At 39.8% G+C, this 24,140-nt stretch overlaps 1 protein-coding gene across 1 annotated transcript in view; it reads right to left on the bottom strand.

Moving 5' to 3' along the window:
• Nucleotides 1-24,140, bottom strand: part of NPEPPS (aminopeptidase puromycin sensitive) — a 74,129-nt gene that overhangs the window by 29,023 nt on the left and 20,966 nt on the right. Inside the window, exons 3-9 of the mRNA XM_081885573.1 lie at nucleotides 12,937-13,014; nucleotides 9,766-9,887; nucleotides 8,330-8,437; nucleotides 6,438-6,638; nucleotides 5,012-5,108; nucleotides 4,873-4,906; nucleotides 917-1,031 (exon numbers count right to left, since the gene is read on the bottom strand). Coding sequence (XP_081741699.1) covers nucleotides 917-1,031; nucleotides 4,873-4,906; nucleotides 5,012-5,108; nucleotides 6,438-6,638; nucleotides 8,330-8,437; nucleotides 9,766-9,887; nucleotides 12,937-13,014 — 755 coding nt within the window. The remainder of the gene's footprint in view (nucleotides 1-916; nucleotides 1,032-4,872; nucleotides 4,907-5,011; nucleotides 5,109-6,437; nucleotides 6,639-8,329; nucleotides 8,438-9,765; nucleotides 9,888-12,936; nucleotides 13,015-24,140) is intronic.

Raw genomic sequence — 24,140 nt, 5'->3', positions numbered from 1 at the left:
ATTTGTAAACCACTTAGAGATTTAGTATTAAGTGGTATATAAACATATGAAATAAATAATAATCAAACTGGAAGGCCACAGGTTCACCATTCCTGCTGTAACATATGGAAATTCAACAAGCACCCTGAAACGTCACAGAGAGAAATCCTTTTCCACAAGTGGAAAGTACTTATTGGATTTGAATGTTTATAAATAGGTCTGTATTTATTGATTTTACACTAATACCACTGAGGTATACCTAATTGTCATCTAACTCAGCACCCTAAGAATTTCAGCTCCCTACACGTTTAAAAGACTTTATAGCTGCAAAGATAAGCTTGTCAATGTGTGGATCACCCCATATGCCAGAAGAAGCATCCGTTCCCTTTATAGATCCTCTCCCCATGGATACTAATTTTAGAATTATGAAAAATATCTGCAAGTCTGGTGAATTTGCAGATTTGCACCAATCAGAAGTTTCTGACTTGCAATGGGTGAGGGGGATCGTAATGGTATTTGGGTTAAGCAGTTAACGCAAGTGTGAGGTTTTAACCTTATTATTATTATTTATTTAATTCAATGCTTTATTGTCTATTATGGCACATTCTTTCGCATGGCTGGGCATTGTGAATCCTAGAGGGGAGCAGACAAAGGTTCAATGGTAGTGCACAACGCTTCTCCCTATAGCGTCTCATGAGGCAACCTGTGGGCCACATCTAACCCACTGAAAATCTCCAGGTGCTGCTGATGCCCCAATACTGCTGTTTTTCCTAATAATACTCTGCATAGGCAGACATGCACACTTGCAGTACCATACGAAAACATGAGGCATCTGCTGTGACCATGAGCAGATACACTCAGGACAAGTAATAGGCGGGAAACTGAGTAACCTTGATCTAAGCCCAGAGCAAGGGAAAGTCAAATACAATTTTTGTACCATAGTCACAAGGTTCCCAAACCACTGGTGAGCAAGCTCATGGCCCACGACGAGAGCCACCCATTGGCGGGAGGAGGAACAGGAGTTTTTGGGATCTATCAGCAGTGCAGTTTCCCTGTGTATGAGAAAGAACAGAGACTGAAGCAAGGTGACTTAGAGAGAAAAGCACAATTTTTGAAATCAATCAAGCTATCAAACTCATCTAAACAAGAGTGCTTCATGCTTATAGGTGAAAACAGCAAGGTTAACATTTCATATCTGCTAGGATGCAACAAAGAGTACTTTTCCTCAGAGGGAAATGAGGGAAGACAGCACCATCACGCCTACCCCTCAAAAATGCATCTCATTTAAAAATAACTTGTCTGAAAAAAGGCAGCTCAGCAAATAACTTTCCTCAGTTACACGTCAGTTTGTTGTGTTCATTTCATAAATTATCACAAAGCTAGCAACTATTTGTTCAACCCCGCAAGAGTTCACCAACAAAAACTCTCTACAAAAGGACCTATTATATAATGAATTTTTGGATTTGGGGTGTTTTACTAATTGGCATAACCAAAGCATGGAAAGAGGCTTCCAGGTCATTACAACTCCTAAAACTCTGCAACTCTCCAGACCTATTTATAAGGACCCCATTATCCACTCTTAGCTAAAGCGTTAACATGGCTGCTCCACAGTAACCTCCTGATGCCTTGAAATTTGCCCCACATTAATGAGTTTGCAGTTGCCATGTTGAACGCCAGAGATATAGGTGCGAGTATTCCGATACTCTGTGTAACAGGAACTGAGCTAAAAGGGTGGGCTCTATTATTATTATTATTATTATTATTGTTACTACTACTACTACTACTATTTTAATGCTGTTGCTGTGTCCTTTAGCTCAGTGCACGCAGGGATGCAAAAGAGGAAGCCACAGATCTACAAGGCATGACTTCTTTAAAATGAGGCACACAGAGTGAATAGAAAGGCTTACTCTAAAACTGAAACACAGAAAAAGGATACAAGGTGAGTTGTGCTCAGGGGCACTACCACTCCACACCAATATGTTTCAAAGTCTCCTAGTCACACTTCAACCTAGCTACCGGGGAATAATTTTTAAAAGGGCTTTTTCAAGAAGAGACTGGCAGAGAAAGGAAATAAAACCCGATGATCACATGATTGTGTACAAAAAAGTAAAAGGTCTAAGTTGTTTCTGGTCTACACCTCTTTTTTTCCAGTGGGAGCAGTGACAGGCTGGGCAAATGGCCAAACTATGTTCCATCTGCTCCATTTGAACATTCATTTGGTTAGCACAGAGCCATCGTAACTAGGGCTGCTACAATTAAATAATCAGTTAACACTGACTGATTAAATGGGGGTAGATTTTTAGCCACTCAGCAGATGTTTTTTTTAATTTATTGTTTTTTTACAAATACTTCGAAAAACAGCAGAAGGGAAATGCTTTTTATGAATGAAAGTTTGGGAAATGGTGGGAAAGGAACAAATGATTCTTTTTTCTTTTGTCCTGAAAGCCTTTTAGAGGGATGGCTGGTCAAGAAAAAATACAGTATCTACATAAGGGGGAAACTGCTGTGATTCAATGGTCAAAGATATAGGAACAATGGCAACTAGAGAGGAAGTCAGAGACTTTGTGTTATTATAGCCTACCAAATGCCTTCTGATGACCTGGGCAAGAGTTATTTTAAATTAAAATATTTTAAAGGGCACACTTGCCATAGCTGTACCAGATCAGAAAGGTGGCAGTATAGTGAGCTCAGTTACCACTAACCATTTTGCCCAAACTGGTTTTGCCCAAACTTTCCAGCAATGGTGGAAAGATGTTGGAGACCACCAAAGGTCACAATGATTTGCGTGGGAGAGGGAAGGATTTCAAAATTTCAATAATAATTGGCAATCTGGAAGAATGGGGTTCAGTCCATAGAAAGATATGGCACTAGAGTGTTCTGATATAAAGGAACCTCCCTCTGTTCTCACTGTAAGATAAGGCCCACCCACGAACCTGAGGAGTTTGCCTGGCAGCTTGAAACAATTTGGAAACAGCAGGATGGGTTGAGAAAAAGAATGCATCTGCACAGGCCCAAAGACTGCCATAAATCTGTGGCGAAGGCGTTAGGAATGCAACAAAGATAGATCAGATGGAGTATGAGTGTGAGTGTGTGTGTGTGTGAGAGAGAGAGAGAGAGCGCTAGGCAGCAAGGAAAACTTGGTATACTACTTTAGAACTACAAATTGAACTAAAAGTTGCACAAAGATCTTTTCTAAGTGTATAATGCAGAGACTCATCCCCACATACAGTTTTTCTTCAAATGCAACCCTCATTCCCCTGCTCAATGCACCTACAAGCTAAGGATGACAGGGAGCGTTTGCTTAGAGAATTCCTAACAAAGGAAATGCCCCCATGCCATGCGTTATCTTTCAAATGAATTTGTGTCAGCTGCCCTAGCACCAAATCCCCAACTGCTCTTTATATTTGTAGTAAGTTAGAAGCAGTTTTATATGAAAGGAAGGAAGCTATTCAAGGAATCTGCTCATGAGACTGGTCTTCAATGCACTATATGTAATGCTAGAATATGCATGGGCTAATGTGGTTCTGGAGATTTATTGCTGGAAAACTTGTTAAAGGCATATGCAGCCCCTAAATTACTTGAGAATTACCATATTTTCCCACCTATAAGACGACCCATGTATAGGACGACCCCTATTTTTGGGGACTCAGATTTAAGAAAATGGGGGGAGATGTATCTGTTTATTTTTGACCCTAATTTATGAGGGGAAAAACCTAGTCTTATACACCAAATAATAGGGTATATCTTACAAAATGCACACTGTACGCCTGCTGTTTTACATTTTGCATAAGGAGCTTATAACTTTTAAAAAATGGGAATCTCCAAAAGGACAAAAACCATACAGAATTTTTTTTCCACTTTGCAGATACAAAAGTTTACCTGCTCAACTTGAAAATAAAGTGAACTTCCCATTCTCTAAATGGGTGCAGGGCGAAATACTGGTGTGCTCTTGACCACAATTAAGTTAAATATGGAAGTTCTGATACTGACCATGATTATGGTTAAGCAGCATTTGAAACCAACTTAGAACTCTGAATTCAACTCCTGATCAGCTAACCCTGCTTAGCCTCGAATATAGTGAGCATCAATGTCAATGGAAGTTAACTGTGGTTGAGGAGAAGGGTAAGTTCATTTCCGAGAAGAGGTATAGGAGAAAACATGCAACTCGCAACTTGTTTATGATATCTTAACCACGGTTATGAGAGTGGTAGTGCTCACACACAACACAAAACCACAGTTTGAGTATGCGGTCTTGTGTGCTCCCCGTCTACCCTCTTCAATCACGGAAGATTGGAAGACTTTGCTTCTGCTTTCAGATACATGCATTTTCTTGTTGACAACTGTGGATGGTGCTAGCTATGGTTTACTGTGGCATACACATATCACTAACAACAGCCTGAAGTTGGCTTGCTTCAATAAACTTTAGTTTGTTTGTGTTCAGACAGAAATAGAAATTGGCTACTTGAAAATGGAAGCAAAAGCCTACAATGTCATTGCGGCCATGATAGTGCAGAAGAGGAGAGCATACGAGCCGTAACTATGGAATACTAAACTTTGTGTTGGCATTATGTGTGATTGTAGCTTGTGTCTGCATTGGGCCACAGGAGGGTGGGAGAAGATACAAACAAAGGATATAAATGAAAGGTGCTGCATTTTTAAAATAATGTAATATTCTTGAATACTGTGGCTTTATAAAGCTCTACTTTTCTGAGGGATATGCTCAAATACCTATTTTTGTGGAAACTTCAACTTGCGCAAAGTGGAAAATAATTTTGAGGAAATTACCAAACAAGCCCAAATCATTACAGCTTTCTACACTATATCTGATAAAACGTGGAAAAATTAGTCAACAAAGGACACGGAAGGGAGGAAAGACAGTATTTAACAGCATACCTATAAGTAACAAGGCCCCAGTTCTCCATGGCACCTTTATAAAATAAATACAAAGGTTTATTGATATTGATACACACAACCATCTCCTAAAATGTTTTACAATTCAAATAAAACTCAGAGGTAACACAAAATACTTTACCAGCTGCAAAGTCTGCAATAGCTATGAGATCAATTTTAGGGAGAGGGTAAGGAACATTGAAGTAATCCTTATAAAAAGGCAGCGTTTTAGCAGCAACCTAAGGGGGAAAAGCAGAAAAATGATAGAGAGCATGGTGTGTTAAGTCAAAATAAAGAAGACCTGTTAACTGACTTTAAGACATTGTGCTTTAACTTTTACTCCTAAGCCAACTGCAGTTGTTGTTAAAACTATGTCAACTCTGGCCTTTGCCAAGTCTACACACACAACATGTTTACATAAAGGAACACGCGTGTTCTGATGAATATCTGCAAAAAAAGAGAGGCCTGAACAAATTCCAAAACTATCTAAACCCTGCACCAAAGAGGACTTAATGGTTGCCCAGGGGACAGGCGTAAGGGTTTTAAAGCCATTTTATCTGCCCCCAAGGACATACCTAATCAAATCTGAAGAAGTATGTGTATCCACAGTTTTACCCATAAGGAAAAAAATGTTAAACATAAAGTTCACAATTTATCACTTCATCTCTTCCCCAGCTCCACCCAATCACACAAGCTGTAAATCTCTGAAGCCTGAATAATTAGGTGACGCTAAAATATTATGGAGCTAACCATTTATAAGTTGTTCAGCTTAGGTGACAATGTACGCCCTACTTCCAACCAGTGCCTGGAAAACAAAGTTCCCCCTGCCACAGCATGAACATCAGAGGTTGCCCAAGTCAGGCCTTAGGCAAAATTCATCTAGGCCAGGCTTCCTCAATCTCAGCCCTCCAGATGTTTTTTGGGACTACAATTCCCATCATCCCTGACCACTGGTCCTGTTAGCTAGGGGTCATGGGAGCTGTAGTCGCAAACCATTTGGAGGGCTGAGTTTGCCTATGCCTGATCTAGGCTAATACAGTGGAACCTCGGTTTTCGAACGTAATCCGTTCTGGAAGTCCGTTCGACATCCAAAACGTTTGGAAACTGAGGATCAAAGGGCTGTCAGCAAGTTCAATGAGGAAAATAGAGAAATACGCCTCGGAAGCCGTTCAACTTCTAAGGCACGTTCAAAAACGGAAGCATTCACTTCCGTGTTTTTGGCATTCGGCTTCCGAAACATTTGGCAGCTGAGACGTTTGAAAACCAAGGTTTGACTGTGTATTGTCTACACTGACCAGCAGCAGCTAGCTCTCCAGTGTTTCAGACATGAAGATGCCAGGGATTAAACCTGGGACCTTTTACACTCAAACAACCATGTGTATTGTCAATAAGCTCCCTGCATTAAGCAAATGCATCTAAGTTTCTTTCTTTTTTTAGATTTTCTCCAATTTAACACAGGAATGGCAGCTAAGCAACTGAAGCAAGAAAGTGCAAATAATATTAAAATATTTCAAGTCAAAAGCAGGGGCACTGTCAAAGTTACTGAAATATATGGAAGCATGCTTTACCTCTAATGCAAACTTTCCTTGTTCTGCTTTGCCAACTGGAGTGTAAACACGGACTAACACGCCATCAGTGGACCTGGTCTCAACGAAGTCATATTCTCCAACCACAAAAGCAACGAGATATGTTGACATCACAGGAGTTCGGGCAAATTTCACTTCCACCAGGTTTTCATCATCAGGGTAGGGCCTCCGATCAGTGACATTCTTTCCAAGGAAAGATGTTTGGAAGAGACTTGTTAGATTGGCTTTGAAGCATCACCAGATTTCACAAGATTGCAGGAGAGATCAGGGCTGGTATTTCCTGTGCTATTTTGCAGTATCAAACAGATATGTGAAACGAGTCTCATTAACTTGCTCTTTTCCTTTCTGTGCAGTTTCCCTAATCTCGTTCTATCATATCCATCTCCTTGCTTTCTGCCAAGTTGCTCTTCATTACAAAAAAGCGGGGGGGGGGGGGGACGGCGACAGGGTCCACATCTCCAGTTCTTGTTTTACCCATTACCAATGCAACTGGGATGTAAGAAAGGTCATCAAGACAATTTCCAGCCTCCGTAACCACCAACATCTTAATTTCTTGATCCTCGTACTATTTAGATTGCCAACTACTATCCTGCATGCTCTTGCCTCCCCACCCATTTCCCCCTAGGTTGCTGTTAACCATAGTTCAGTATTATTTCTACATCAACCTTGGTTAGAGAGTTGCTGTAAACCAAGAATTCTAGGCTTGCTCAGAACCACACTAAACAGGCTTGCAAACCGTGATTTATGGCATGTGAACTGAGCTAATGGTTTGAAATAGACAGTATTTCCTGCTCCTCTGCCTGCAAGAGAACAAATGGACATACAAGCTCTTCAGGCTTAGATTGGAAAAAGGAAAGAACCTCTAGGTGCACAAGAAAAAAAGTTAATTTAGCCCAAACAAGTTCTTCCTCAGGAGCACGCTTGAAGATTTGTTTCAAGACGCATTCGAGTTTTTAACTAGGGTTAAGTCAACAAACCATGATATAATACCAGAGGTAACCATCATGCCTATTTATATACAATGACCAAAATGGTTTCGCTTTACATGAACAAGCCACAAAAGGCCTCAGTCTCTCATGGAGTCTTTCTAGCCACTAGTCTTTCATGCACAGTCATTCCTATCTACTTCCTCATTCTCTGAAAATTATAGCTTAACAGTTCACTCATATAAGCTAACCAGTAAGAAAATAAACCATTTCGGGGTGTTAAAGTCTGAACATTCACATTATCTCATACTGAGTCTAACACACATATAATTAAATAGCATAGAAGACATACATTTAGATGTATTGGGTTTATTTTGTTTGTTTTTAAATCATATACATACTGCTTTATTGTACATAGAATCCCTAACTGGTTGTAAAAAGAATTTATCATACTCATATTAGACCCACTGAAACTAATGTATCTAAGTTAACCATGTCCATTAATTTCAAACAGTCTATTCTGAATGGTGTTTGATACAACCCATTGTCTCAGATCTTCTTGATGGCATTGCCACAACTACAGTATCAATCTACATTTTATTCACTAAACACTTGACTTTTTAAGAAAACAAAAAAATGTATTTTATTAAACACAAACTAAACAGAACAAAACAAAACAAACCCGGAGTACAGTTTTATAATGACATTTGGTATAGTTAAAGTACACATAATGGTAATTCATTACTAAAGTAGGTCTCTCCATAGTGAAGCTTGTGTCACATGCAGTTCTAGCAACAGTGCTGATTTGTTTATATAATCAATTAATAGTGACCACATACTTAGAAATTTATCCTCCTTACAATGCCCATTTATTACCCTGCTGGGTCAAACATTCAGATAATGCTATTTCCCATACACAGGTAAATCAAGATTATAAGTAACACTTACCATATTTGACAAAGCTACCCTTTCTTTAGGAACCACCAATGAGATATCAAAAGTTGCCTTGATGGCCGGCTCATCCCAGCAAGGAAAGGCCCTACGAGCATCTGTAGCCTGAAAGAAATAAGAACATTAACTAGCCAAAGCAAGTGAGGGTGAATTCCTGACAGTACCATGCAAGAACAGACCTTAAATCCAAAAAGCTACATTTTCTAAGTAGAATACAGTCTTTAGATAACCTGGACAGAGGAACACAGAAATGCACTGCAGACCAACAACGGGGAACGGGAAGGCAAATGAAAAGAAAGATCCAAGGAAATGGGGGGGGGGGTAACAGGTATTCAAGAAGCATGCACAAAACTACACTGACAGCCATTAAATTTGAAGAAGACCGGAAGCATAAAATTTGGAGAGGCATAATAATTCTACTTGGCGGCTATTGTATTTTGCTTCTATCCCTGACGGTTCCTATTAATAAGCTCTTTTCTATTATATATTTGGTGCAGTAGCAGTCAGTGAAGTGGTACGAGCAAGGCATGCGCTAGTCACCAGCTTGTTGCAGTGTTGTTACTGCTTCTTGAGAGGAGCGTGGGTGAGGTGAGCAAGTGCACGGCAGGTGCAGAAGCAGGAGGGTCAGATTAGTGCTGCCGCCACACCCACACCCCTCCCCTCTGAGGAACTGGCAGCTATGCTCAGTATTTGGAAGACAGGTGAACACCACCACCCCATGGACTGCTACTCCCTTGGTGTACAAAATTTGTTTCAATCCTTGTCCTTTCAATGTGAGGAAGGTTATTAGGAAGCCGTTTTACAGACACAAACAAACAGACACAGCTTGTAACTTATTCAGGGCCAATCAGGCCTTGGTTCATCAGCCAATCAATGACTGAAATAATTATTCCAAGGTTTAAATCAAAAGCATTATCCACTTATTCCACATAGATAGTAGATGCGGATCAATTACAAAAAAAACCTGTACAGTTTCTGGTAAAGGGTCAGAAACCAGGCAAGGTTTCAGGTGGGGCTTTTCCAGTAGGCTTCCTACCTCACCCCTACACATAACCAAATGTTAACTCTTGGACAACTCTTTCCATCTCCCAGGCTTCTGTTAAAAAAATTAAATATTGGGGAGTGGGGGGAGAGATACACAGTTTACAACAAGGACTATCAGTAAATTTTAGCCCTTTCCAAAATACTGTTTATTACCTAAAGCTCTTCCAGCTACTAGATCACAGCTTAAGTAATATTTATACTGAGTGCCTTCTGCTTCATTGACAAGAAATGGAAACAGGTGGATTTCTAAAGAGGGAACAGCAAATTAGCTACAGCTAAGAAAGTACACAATTGTCTTGTTAGAGATTCTAAGGTACATGCACAAGACATGCTACTTCCAATGAAAGCATTAATGGAAATGGTAGACCACAAATCATAGGAGTCCATACCTCAAACTGAGTAACAGCAGCGTAGCGAGTATCTCCAGAAGGGGTGGTGTATTTACTTCGATAGAAGCCTTTCATTTTATCATTCAGCTCTCCAACAAAATCTATTTTTAACGTCCCCATTCCTATGATTAAAAAGAGGAAGAAAGTTTATGAAGACTTGCTGTGTGGATGTGCTCCATCCAGAATATTCAAATGGGCAAAGGTGTTTGGACTATTTGTTTGGAATAACCTGTTCCCTCTCCAAATGCCTTGTGAAGCAATATGTTTCAAGCCTATTCCAATTAGGATGCCATTTATCTAGCGTAAATGGCACCTCCTCTCTTGTTGCAGATCAGGATTACGTGGATTAATGCAAGGGTGCTGTGGTAAGGATGCTAGGGCTGGGAGGTTAGGGCTTCACAACCTTAACACCATCATTACATATTAATACAGCAAAACCAAATTGTATGTGGAGTCCAAGCCCTGAAGACTTCTAACCTAGATTAGTTAAGCAAAGTAGGAATTTGGACTTGGAGATAGGAGGCAGGGATGGAACTAGAGCCGAGTAGAAGTAAAAAGAGCTTGTCATAGAAGTCCTGGGCAACTCAAAAAAAATGTTCTGCTGCAGAAGCACACCTAGAAGAAGAACAAAACATGGTGAATAAAGAGGAGAACTCTGTTGTTCCACGTTAAGCTATTCCACGGCATAAGATGGCAGGGAAGAAGCTGAAGTCACACAGATGAGTTGAACTCAGAGGAAAGAGTATGATGTATCACTTAAAAGCAGAGATGGAAAACAGAGCACAGAACTCTGAGATGCCCGTTTATCCTGGCATCTAAAATGTTTGATAACAGCACAAGAATCTGGGGTCGTTTTTCCAGGCCTAAGTGAAGCTTCAAGTTTTAGAAGCTATTCCAGACCAGCAAATTAGATACCTGCTAATTAAATATCATGAGTAAAATTTGACCAGCATTCTGGATATTTTTTTTGGGGGGGGAGTAGGAATAAAACTGACAATGCCATCTTTGTATGTTGCCGAATACAGCAAAATAATGTCTGGAACAACCTAAAATTATTTGTTTACAGAGCAGAGCATTTAGGAGCTTTGTTTTTTAAACTAATTTTCAAAGCAGTGTGTAAAGTTTCAGTGCTGACTGTAGCCTAACTTGACCAGCAGTTGTGCATTAAATGCCTGAAGCAGCACCAACCAAAGTTCAGCTGAACACTTTATGGGTATCAACAAACAGATCTGTCTAGCATAAATAGCTCATCTGCCTCCAGCTCCAAACAGAGAAGCACATGGCAAATGTTCCCACAGCACGTTTTGCTAATGATGAACACCAAATAATTCTGTTGGTCAAATTCATTCTGCCACTCATCACAACTCATACCATTACCTATTTTTGAAAGGTGAAGCTCATCAACTACCATTAAAAGTACCCATCAAAGTGAAATTTAATTATTCTAGAATAATATCATGAACAAAAATGAATAGTTCAAGAAGCATAAACTTCTACCTCATCATGCCCAACCCCAAGTGTGCTGAAGCAGCTCACCAGAGTCCAGTGGCTGCATTCAGTCTTTCTGCTAAACCAGCTTTCCCAGAGCTTCCATGCCCCCCCCCCCATTCCCTCAGTGCAACCATAAGGAAGATATTGTAAGCCTCTGCTTCCACTTTACATAAACTGCAGTTTGGCATATCATCCAAGCACTAAACTGTGGTTAATAATAATTATGCTTTAGTGAAAGCAAGCCAGCTTCATAAACCAAGGTGATAACGACAGCTTTTGGAGGCCAACTATATGTTAAGACTGAAAAAAAGAGGAAAAAGATTGTAATAAGGCTGCTGTTCAAGACAGTATCCGCATGTTGATTTATCCCCTCCAGAATGTGTAGTATTGCTTAACCTGTGTCATATTCACCACAATGGACATTAACTTGCCCCACAGAACAGACTGTCTTGGTGAGGCAAAGAAAACATTAGTTTTTTTCCATGATCATCTCACATAAGCAGAAGGCAATGGTATGAAGTAGGAGAGGGGGAAGGGACTATATGAAATGATGACAAAACAGGGTAGATAACAGTACATATTGAAGGGGAGTTTCCAAGGGGGAATTCTTGATCACCTGTAACCTGTTGCTACACAACACTGCAAGATCTCTAACCAGGCTTGCAGTCATTATAGTTTTGGGGGTTAGCAATATATACTATGCATAGCATTTCATTGGTTTTCATAAGCAAAGTTTCTTTATGGGTAACTGAAAACGATGTTTATTCTTTGTTTTAGGTGAGAGTTTTTATTTGCTCTCAGTTTCTCAACCCTCCACTTCTGCCACCATGAGCAAATGTTTGCAAAAGTTGCGACAAAATCCCTCTTCATTTGGCTCAGTATTGAATTTCGGTGCTTGTTGACATATTCTGTGCTTGTTGACATACTTTATTTTAATTTCAGTTCCTTTCTTATTCTGTGTAGTAGCTTCTGTGTAGTAGCATCTATGATGACTGGACTAGTATTAGCATTCCCAGAGGGACTGGAGTGTTAGCAAACAGCAGGAAACACGCCGGAATCTGGTAGCACACACGGATTAAAATGTATTGTGACACAGCATCTGTGGACCAGAGCCCACTTTGCCAGTTGTACAAAGTGTTATCCTTCAGCTGACATACAGATGTATATATGTGGCTACAATCAAAAGTATGGGTGGCGTGAAGCCAACATTATTACAAAGACAGGTATGAAGACAAGCATATCACATTACTATACAAAGCCCAAACCTGGTCAGAAGAGTCAGTCAACATGAATTTAATCTACTTCTACTTTGTAATGAATTGGCACAGCATGACGAATAGTTCACATAAACTCCTACAGAGGGACAGTTACTAATTGGATCCAGACTAGATTAACTGTACTTCAATCCCATTCAAATTCATATGAAAAGTCAAGTCAACTAAATATGAGGCAGTTTCCAGTTACTAGGGCTTTAAAGGTTTTTGGAAAGTTTCTTGAGCTTTAGGAAACTGGATTCTATTTGGTTCAGTTACCAACATATTGAGAAATACAGGGAAGGATGAGTTTTCAAAAGCATATTCCAATAGAAGAAAATCCTACCCTGGGGATGAGATGCAAAATGTTCTGGACCTCCACTGAGCCATCTAGCTTTTAAACCAACATTTGTAGAGAAACCTTTACCTTTTTGAAGTGTGCTGGGAAAAGAGAGAGTCACTTTCTCATCTTCGTTTTGGTAGTTGAATCCTGTTGCATGGATTTCTGAAAAAAGGAAAGGAAAGTGCTATTAAAAGTTCAGAATAGCAATGACCATTCATGTGATGTGAGGACGCTTGGATTTTGGAAGAAAGAGCTAAATTCCTGTCCTCTTTTTTCTTAATATTTTTTAAAAACCCTTTTTGTGGTCTTCAATATTAATCTCACCACTACTTTTGCACAATCACTTATATTTTGGAAATATGATCCCCAGCTTGAATGCTGGAATAAAAAAACCCATTCCCTTTTAGGACCAGGGTAGAATCTACACACATATAAAAAAAACTGTGAAAATGCTTTTTTTAAAGGTTTTGAAAAATATATTGAATTTGCCATAGCTCACTGCCATCATCTATTGTTAATCTGTATATTGCACTTTACAACACACATAACCATTTAATTTGCAGCTGCATAGCTGAGTCCAGGATCAACATGTTTCTCTCTCCTTTCAGTTTTTATGTTGGTTCTGAATTGCATTCATTTCTTTCCCTCAGCATGAAGCTCCTCATAAATGGCAAAAACTCCTTGGAAGCCTATTTCTGAATTTGGGAGGAACTATGCTTTGGAAAGAAACATTCCATCACTTTCTGCTATTTCCTCCCCAGCCCCCATTTCTTCTCACTGTCCCATCAGAGAAAAAGCCATTCTTAATTAGTTATCAAACTGTATATCCCACTTGCTTTCCTTCAGGCTAATTCCACATTGAGGTGGCAGAGGGATTGTATGTGTGTGCTATTCTCTGCTGACAACTTTCTGATATAGAATGCAGTCCCCTTTGTGGGGCCCACATGCTTCACTAGGTTTGGGGCAGGGGAGGAGCCTTGTTTGGAACCTCCCAACATTTTGTAATTAACTATTTTATGGCAGCCATTTTATGACTCTCCATGCCTTCCTATAGCAGTCATTTTGTGGCAATGCCCACAAGTACCCTCTCAGGTTCTATAGGTTACAGAGCCCTGTAGCTCTAGCCCTTATAATCTGAGGAAAAACCTGCAACATGGAGTTTTTGCACTGACAGCTCAACAAGTCACACCGTATCTTGTAGCTGGTCCACACGGGAGGACATTCACTCTGAAACTCTCCTCTTTCCCCTTTTTAATCACCTGCCACTGTTGCTCCCAAGCCCCACCAGCACATTATAACTGCTCGGCAATTACACTGCAAAGATGCTTGGTTTAGTACATGGCTGCAACAACATGAACTATGAGACTTCTCTTGCATCCATAATTCTAAGAACCCCCCCCCCCTTTTGTAGTGCTACTAAAACTCATGGTTGTGAAAAACAGGTTTTTAAAAATTATGGCAATAGCTGCTTAAAGCTTTGCAATGGAGTGCAGTAAAGTTCCAGTAGCCATGGAAGGCAGTTTCTTCAAACAATTCTTACTCCACAGTCCCAAACCCCTCAGCAATCTGTGAAATGACCATCAACCTATTTAGCCATTTTCAAAACATACTTAATCCAATGTGAGTGGTATTGCCTCAGATAATTACTACAGTCATACCTCGAGTTACAGACACTTCGGATTGCGCGTTTTTGGGTTGCGCACCATGCCAAACCCGGAAGTACTGTAATGGGTTACTTCCAGGTTTCGACACTCGTGCATGTGCAGAAACACTAAATTGTTTAGTAAACACCCCCACACGGATCACGTTTGCAACACAAGTGTCCACTGTACTACCAAATAGGGTATGCATCCAAAAACATAGGTGAATTTTAGGGAATCAAACATTTACATGGTTTAATTAGGTATTTCATAGAATTCTGGCTTTGCAGTCACAATAAATTAGTATTCTTACTTTTGCTTCTCGTATATTTAATTATGTAAATATGTATGTAATGTGCAGTAGGGCGCTTATGTGCGCACAAAAACTATTCAATACAGGCAGAATAACCATATTTTAATATGTACCAATTGTATTTTGTTAAACACAGTGAGAGAACACATGATGCATGTAGGGATCTCTCTCTCTCTCTCTCTCTCTCTCTCTCTCTCTCTCTCTCTCTCTCTCTCTCAGCAGCAGCAGCAGCAGCAGCAGCACAAAGCTACTGGCTACCCACAGTCCATAACAACTACTGTAACATGACATTCCTCAGCTGACAATTTATAGAAAGGCTTAAGATCCAAGCCTCAAGTGCTGGTTTTAGGATAGTGTCACACACACACACACACAGCCCCCCCCACCCCTGCTGAAGATCAAAGTTCCATCTAAGTTCAGCATCCTGTTCCCACAGTAGCAAACCAGATGCCTATAGGAAGTCTAACATAGTCTAAAAGCAGAAGCGTTACAGCACTCTCCCAACTTGCAGTTTTCAGAAACTGGCAATCAGAAGCATATTGTCTCCAGTAAACAAAATACTGCACCAGTGGTTACCCAACTTTTCCCCACTCAAAAACCACTTGAAAACTGTTGAGAGTCTTGGCAGACCACTAACTTTTTCTGCCTGTTGTAGCAAATGTAACACACTGCGCTAGATGGGATATGAATTTTTAATGTACCCTAACAGAAATTTATTTCATAGACAACCTGAATGAAGTTCACATACCAGTTTGGGACCTCTGTACTACACAATAAGTGTGAGTTAAAGAATGCTATTTCTGAATGGCAAACATAAAATGTGAAAATTTTGTAAAGAGGCTTAGAAGTGGCTCAGGTACTCGTTAACAATTCACACTACCATGGTATACATGTCTACTCAGTAGCCTCTTTCTGTCTAATAAAAATTATTCCCAGGACAGCAGCCTGAATTTTAGTTCAGGTTAGCATTAGGGGAAATGGGGTTCTTGTGCCTTCAACAGCTGCACAATCAGGACCAACTGCAGGCTTTTTTCTTTTCTGCAAAATGCATTCAGCTATCTATTAGCATGAACAAGTAACAGGGGTTCCACAAAGCTTAACTGAAGGATCAGGCTGAGTTCTGGAAAAAGTAAAGGAATATTGAAGAGGGTCTTTGAGGATGCGTGGATAGAGCCTTTTCCTCTTCATTGAACATCCCTACATGCATATAGGATTTATTTGTTTTACTATGAAGAATTCTACTCTGCCCCTTCAGCATTGAGGATCCATACAGAAATATTCCTTAAGTAAGAGGGCATGATTTCTAGGTAGGTATGAGAGGAAGCATTTCTTGTTCCTTTCTTAACAGACCTAGAAATAATTTGGTCCCATATATATTACAGGCAATTTTGGAAACACTTAGCATCAAAATGTACTCATTCCACCTTCCCTTTTTCTATCAAATATCCAAATGGGAAAATGTGTACAGCATTTTTTAAAGAGTATGTGGGAATTACTTTATTAACAGAGTTGTAAAGGAGTTTAAACAAAAACAGATTAGCAGTAGAAACTTGCTTCTGAACATGTATCTCCTATACTGGATGTGAAAAACCTGTTGCTTGCATCCGGCTATTTAGTAACACCTGGGCAAACCACAATGAGACACTATTCATCATCAGCATTGTATAGTCGTATCTTGCACCTATCCGTAACATATAGCCCTGTAGCAATGGCAAAACAGATTTAATTAACCACTTGGACCACAGAAATGCATATGAAGGAATTAAAGTCTTTTACATACACATCCCCATTGTTGTACAGAACCCAGGAAGATGCCATCTTGCTAAATAGCTGCCTTTGTGCTATCTTGGTATGGATCACTCCTCTCTGGTAACCTAGAAATGTAATCTGTGTGTCTCAAATGTTTTTGAGGTCAACTGAGTCATCAGAAATGGCTAACACTGGATTAGGAAAGGAAAGCTGCCATGTCTGACATCGCTTACACCCCTCCTTGCAAAGCACCTACACAGATTTTTAGGGAGCGGGTGGTGCTGTGGTCTAAACCAGTGAGCCTTTTGGACTTGTGGATCGGAAAGTTGGGGGTTCAAATCCACACAGTGGGGTGAGCTCCCGTTGCTCTGTCCCAGCTTCTGCCAATTTAGCAGTTCGAAAGCATACCAGTGCAAGTAGATAAATAGGTAACATTGCATTAGGAAGCTAAACAGCACTTCACAGTGTCCTGTTGCACCAGAAGTGGTTTAGTCATGCTGGCCACATGACCCAGAAAGCTATCTGTGGACAAACGCCAGCTCGCTTGGCCTGAAGCGAGATGAGCGCTGCACTCCATAGTTGCCTTTTAAAAAAACATTTAAACAGATTTTTCACATGCATTATCTATGGTACAAGTGGATAGTCAAATCAATTTGGACTTTGCTATAGGGGTGTATGCTAGTAATTGCATTGGATTTGATTGGGTATAGACAGTTGCAATCAAGGAAACTGTGTTCCCATGGTGAAAAGTTAAAATATCTTGACTTGGAAGGTAATACATGGAACATGAATAATCTTAAATCATTAAAAAAAAAACTTTTACAACCGTCTGCAAACCCTGCTGATCAGTGTATTCTGTGCTAAAAAAAGAAACCTATTAGATATAATACTCTTCTTTGCCAAAAGTGTCTAGAAAAAGGTGTAATAGCACATTGGCTGAGCATCCAGGTGGTACCTGGTCAAAACCATAGCATCTTCAGTTAAAAGAATCAGGTGACATGAAAGTCCTCTGCCTGCGATCTGTGCCAATCACAAGCAAACAATATTGAGCTAAAAAGTCAAAATACTCTAAAAACTGGACTTTGTAGTTTCCTATGCTTACCCAGAGCAAAGTCTGCTTTGTGGTTTTTGTGTGTGTGTGTTCTTAAAAGAACAGAAGTAGCTCCCTTTCCATTCTGCCCAAAGAACTCTTGTAACATGCATGAATACTCAGTACACAAAGCTCATTTAAGAAAAGAGCTCATCCTCTCTCTTTTCCAGGTAAACCACCACTAGACAAGGGCCTACACATAGTGTTGAAGCTATACAGGTGCATTCACTCTGCCTGTAAGACTTCACAAGTAAATATAATCTCTAAAAACAGACAAAGGAATAAGCTGCATAAAAGCATTTATCACAACTGTTGGCTTCTACAATGTACTACAATTCAATAAACAGAGATCACCATGGCAAGGTGATAACAAAAGCTATCCTTGTCATTAAAAAGTCAAGTCTTAAAATGAGTGTGAAATTAATGTGCACACAGAAAGCTAATATGGAAATAAAGCCTTAATAGAACTATGCATTTTGAGTTTTCATTTTGAAACATGGGTGCTTTCTTCAACTTTCACAACTACTAAAATGAAGTGAAAATAAATGCAATATAAAGCTCTACCTTCAGAGTACACTTCTTACTTAAAGACTCATCTGATGAGCCATTTCTGCACATGGCAATATTTTGGTGTGTGTTCTAGACTGACACTCAGTTCATGCGGCACCACCTAACATCTTTCTTCAATGTACTTACTTACTTATATTTATTTACGGCTATTAGCCCATAAAATATGTACAAACATAAAAGCACAGAAGCATAAAAATTCTTCAATGTACAGTGGTACCTCAGGTTACAGACGCTTCAGGTTACAGACTCCGCTAACCCAGAAATAGTACCTCGGGTTAAGAACTTTGCTTCAGGATAAGAACAGAAATCGTGCGGTGGCGGCACGGCGGCAGCGGGAGGCCCCATTAGCTAAAGTGGTACCTCAGGTTAAGAACAGTTTCAGGTTAAGAACAGACCTCCAGAACAAATTAAGTTCTTAACCCGAGGTACCACTGTATTCAATTTCCTTGAGTGCATGTCATTCTCAATGGCTCCAACCCTCCAATCTCAGATGTCATGCTTGTTTGTGATACAGCAGAGAACATTTTCTAAAGGAAAGCAGAATAGCTGGGAACAGCTGCCAAAAAGGAAAGTAGTGTTGGACTGTGGATTGATTGGAACATCAGGCTTGGCTGTAGGAAACCTAGGTTCAAATGAAGTAGATCTGTGAGGATAGTCAGAAAGGCCTGATGGGCCTTATGCCTGTATCTCTCCTCACTGAGAAGCATGTGCTTAACCCATGGGCTGGCAAGAGTTGCCTCAGAATAGGGTGAAAGCAAAGTAAACAAATGTCAATCCTTCCACATGCAAGTCCAACCTCTCTCTTCCATTGCCTGAAACTAATTGTGAGCAGGAGGCAGCAAACTTCACCCAAAAAAAAACAGACAGGGATTTAGCCCCTTTACACTCAATAGGATAAACTTTAAAAGCATAACGTTAAGCTATGGTTTGGCATTATGTCAGAAATGAGCCTGTTCGACTTTCAGGCTTATGCACATATGCGCGTGCACACATGCACTGGGGAGAAAATAAAAAAACCTCCATTTTAGCTTTATAACTAAGCAATTCTAAACACACATAAATGAACCTAGGGAACTATAGTTTGCTTTAACCTATGGTTACAGAACAAATCAGTATATCAGACCATGGTGTTTTGAGAGGTGGCATCATTTTATAGGAAGTGGAAGCAGCAGCAATTAAGTAAGAGTAATTAAGCAGCATTGGAGTGTGGCAGCAGTTAAGAATTTGGCATTCTGAAGGACGAGACTACAAACTGGAAATGTAAAGTTTAAACAGTTTGAATCATCACTGGGCAAAAACTCAGTGAAATTTGATCCCTGCTATCTTTAGATTCCATATGGAAAGAAAGCCCGCTGCAACAGGATGGTGCAACAGTGTTCTCAGCAAACTAAAGGGAGGGGCTGAACATCTGCCTTGAATATTTCAAGGTCTGGAAAGTGCACTTATCCCAACCAAAAGTGCCATTAAATCCTCCTGACAGGCAGCCTTTGATCAGGATGGAGAAGCATGCAACCCAAAGGAATACTCGCTGAAAGCTCATGTTGCTTCTGTAGTGGTTGTTTCACAATGCTGAACACTCTACATAGTGCTGACTTGGTATCGTACTATCCCTTAATTGTTTAGCAATTCAGTCATATAATCAGAAAACAGAGGTATTCAACCAACAAAAAATATTTCAGTTTATCATACTGTGATAAGGGTTTTCCATGTTCACTTAAGCTGCAAAATTCTGGGAAACTGTAACTGTTAAGGGCCACACCCATAACAGACATGTTTTGGGGATATAGTACTCACACGAGCTGGAGGAACAGTGGGGCTTGGTTGACCAGGTGCTCCCCATTTATGAGTGCAACTTCCAGGTACCCAGGACCATGCATGTGCACAGTTGCACACAAATAGAACACACATAAATTGGGAGTTGCCTGTAATATGTTCACTTGCTTGAACTAGGACTTTTATTCTGAGACATGTTATCACTTACATGTTATCCTCAACCCTTTCAGACCATGGAACCACTTTTAATCCAAACACGCATTTGGAGACCCATTTCTTAATTTTTTATTATCTTAATCTTTTGCATGGTGGTTGTGCTCCTGTTGCGACCCAACTTGGATGAGGCTATGACCCACTAGTGGGTCCTGACTAAGCAACATTCTTCCTTCAATGGAAAGCAGTCTTTTTTTCTTTTCTTATTTGCCTCTACTTAGATACTCTGAGCTGGGAAGATTTCAGGCAGCAGTTTGTATAAAAATTGATGCTGTCACTTAAGAGTTTTCAAATATTTCCCCACTCTCTTGGTATTCTCATCTTACTGAGATTGCAGTATCAAACTTTCAAGAAGTGAAATGGAATAAGGAGGAGAAAAGGAGGGAGGATTGGGGTAACAGAAGAAAGAACAGAAGCCACTGTGACTGAGGGAAGAAATAATACAACAAAAACAACTCAATCTAAACTCATCTTTATAAAGAGGAATTGCAAGCTATTACAGGCAATGAAGAAGGACACTGCATTTTATGAAACATTAACTAAACAGCACCTGGAAGTCAAAAGAAAAATAACTTGACTGTGAAGCACAGTAAGAACCTTTGCATTAGAACCAAAAAAGGAAAAATAATTTATATTCCAAGATGTAATTTGCTAGGCCAATACTAATTGTGCTTACCTGGAAGTAAATCCTTTCAACTTCAACAAAAAATATGCTTAAGATTGAAGACTAAATCAAGAAAGTAATGAAGACTGGAACAATTCACTATTGACACTAGTTTACATTTCCTACTAACTTCATTCAGATTACATATGGCTGTATCACTTTGAAATTACTTCTTTCAAGTGAACTGAAGACAACTGACTTACTATTTCGAAGCCACAAAAGCCTGACAACAAGCCTGAGCATCCAAGGCAGCAGTAAAGATTACATGGGAAAGTATTCCTATCACATAGTTAAACTTATCACTTCAACAAATGACTTCTGGAAATGTGCCAAATTCTTTGCAGCCAGCATCAAGAGTTATCCCTGATTAGGACTGAAAACTATTCTGAATCCATAGATACCAGCACAAAAATTTTAGGAATCCAGGCAAATAGACACATGGGTTCCCCCCCCCCCCCATCCTTGCAGGGGAGCAGGGCACAAAAACTGAAGTAGAAATCAACTGCAGTTTTTCGTACTGAGAGTTATTTAATATAAAAACACATTTCAAATGCGGTTTTCTGATGAAACATGGCAATTACTTGCATATTTAGTCTTAGGTGATTCTGAATACAGTGTCATTACATTAAATATACTCCACATGTCATTTTTGGGCACCTTTCTGTTTTAGAATACTGCTCTGAGATTTCACTTATTATGATCTATGGCTATATAACCAAATAAAAGTACTATGACGAAACATGAAAGACTATAAGCCTTCAACCAAAAGAGCACTATGCATATTCACAATTTGTTTGCAAAGAGCTTGTAGTACAGATTAAAATAACTGCATCTACAAAGCAATTTCTGAAATTACAGAGTGGCCAGATGGATATGTCAATTAATTAATGATTCCAAATTATAGTCCTGCAATATAAAAAAAGCTTGGACCCTGGCCAAAGGTTGTTCACAATTATGTTCCAAAGGAAGGACAAAGGCAAGTGTTCAAGCCAGAATTGCACATACTGGGAAGGAAAGAGATTATACTGGGATGCCTCCTTCCCTTTTATAGGACTGAAACATTCACTGTATTTGAGGTTTGGCTACGATTGTGAATTCCTCCCTTCACTGTGTGCCTGCTTTTCTGAAAAAATCCTGGCCTGCATTAATCAGGAGTTCTCCATTACATCCCAACTGGAGAACTCTAGCAATGTTGGTTAACAAACCAATAAGTAAAGATCTGATAGGCCTGAGGGCCTGCAGCATACAAGCAGACCCTTAGAGTCATCTGATCCAACCTCCTTCAATGCTGAATTGTCAACTAAAACATCCATGACAGATGGCCATGCAACCTCTGCTTAAAAACCTCCACTGAAAGAGAACCCACCAACTTCCGAGACAGACAGTTCCACTGTCGATCAGCTCTTACTGTCAGAAAGTTCTTCCTGATGTGTCGTCAGAATCTCTTTTCTAGTAACTTGAATCCATTGGTTCAGGGCCTACCCTTCAGAGAAGGAGAAAACAAGCTAACTCCATCTTAAAGCAAACCATATGTCTGACTTGGTTTTGGGTTACTGTTTTGAAAAGTTGCCTCACAAACACATCACCTTTTCCTATCCATAGGATACAATTACTCACTCCTGGCAACAAGAACACACATGGATCCAGATAAGGAACCCCATATGCACAACTAATTAAAATCCAATGAACAACCACTGACCCATTAAAAGCAGCAATAGAAGGAAACAGACAAATGCAGGCCACAAATCTTCTTCCACTTGGCCCACTGCTCACTTGGTGCCCCCAGCTGGCTAAACGAGCCTTTTAGCCTTGGACAACTTTTTACTAGTTGTCTTAAAAAATGGAGAAAATGGCTATAAATGCTAAAAATTGTCTTCATCCCCATATTTCCTCTTGTCTCCCTTCCTCCCCAGTCTTCAGCAAAGACATCAACAATGATCTGAATCATTAAACCTTGGCCACCTATTAAGAATGTGAGTAATAGCAAGTGCAATAGCAATGTAGTGAATAAGTGCACTGGCTTGGCTCTTTGCAACAAAGCTTTGACCCAAACTGACTGACCACTACACTATCCTATCAGTAGCACTACAACTCTGCTTCAAACTCTCAAGGCACTAGCATCAAGATTTTATTTGCCAGTGATTTTTCCTGCCCTGGGGAGGGGAATGGTAATTTACACACAAGTTAATAATAGACCACAGTTCTGGGGAGAGAATAATAATAAGGGAAAGGGAGGATGAACTGATCTTTTGCAGGACACCATTTGCTTTTACAATGTGTTCTAAGATATTACCCTGGGATTTGGCAAGTCCACAACTACTAAAAGCTTCTGCTAAGTGCTATAATTAATTCTCTCTGGGCAAGCGTGAATATTACACTTTTTATGCGGGCTCCATTTAAGAATCATTGGAATGTCACCACAAATTTTCAAAAACTCTTAACCCTCCCCTTCCCCCAAGCTGGGAAGAACAGCTCAGTCATCTAAATGCCTTCTATAACATCAGAAATCATGTTGGTGGTTGAAAGACGTTTGTGAGGCTTCTTTACCCAGGAACAGGGAAAGAAATCCTGAAATCCCCACCAGTTCAGACAGGAACTGTACTTTTTAAAAAAATTAATGTCTGAGAGTAATAACATTATCCCTAACTAGCCCTCAACAAAAATTCCAGGTTCTGAGGAAAAAACCAAAACTTCTCTCAAGTTGTTAATCAACTAATTTTGCTAGAGGCAAACTTTGCAAAAGTTATGAAGCTCCAATTCTCAATCCTTTAGATTCCCCTTACAGTGTCCCCCTTTCACAGACACTTTTAGCTTCACACCCCTCTTTTGATCTCTGGTTTGGCAACTATGGGGCAAGATTACAGAACAAACACTCAGGAAGCTGGATATTATGTTGAATAAATAAAGCAAAAACATGCAAATCCAGACACTTTAAACATATTTATGTCTACATAGTTATTCCTGGAAAAGAGAGGTTCTGATATAAGCTTAGTGGTAAGAATAGTGTTAGAAACTCAGATATAGAAGTTAGGTGCCAAATGGCTCCTTAAACCAAGGTTACAGGTGGAATGTCTAGTTGCCATTTTGGAGCACGACAGCTCTAGAATGCATGCTTAGTTGTATGAAGTCCCAGTATCTTAAAAGAGAATGTAGCAAAGGGTCCCAAGACTTCAGAAAACGAAGTTAAAGATGCCAAGTCAGCCACTAATAAGCAAATTGAACTACAGTCATTCATACCTCGGGATAAATATGCTTCAGGATAAGTATTTTCAGGTT

Source organism: Podarcis melisellensis (assembly GCF_964234715.1).
Source record: "Podarcis melisellensis genome assembly, chromosome: 13".
NCBI classification, from domain to species: domain Eukaryota; kingdom Metazoa; phylum Chordata; class Lepidosauria; order Squamata; family Lacertidae; genus Podarcis; species Podarcis melisellensis.
This window is presented reverse-complemented; position numbering and strand designations above follow the sequence as displayed.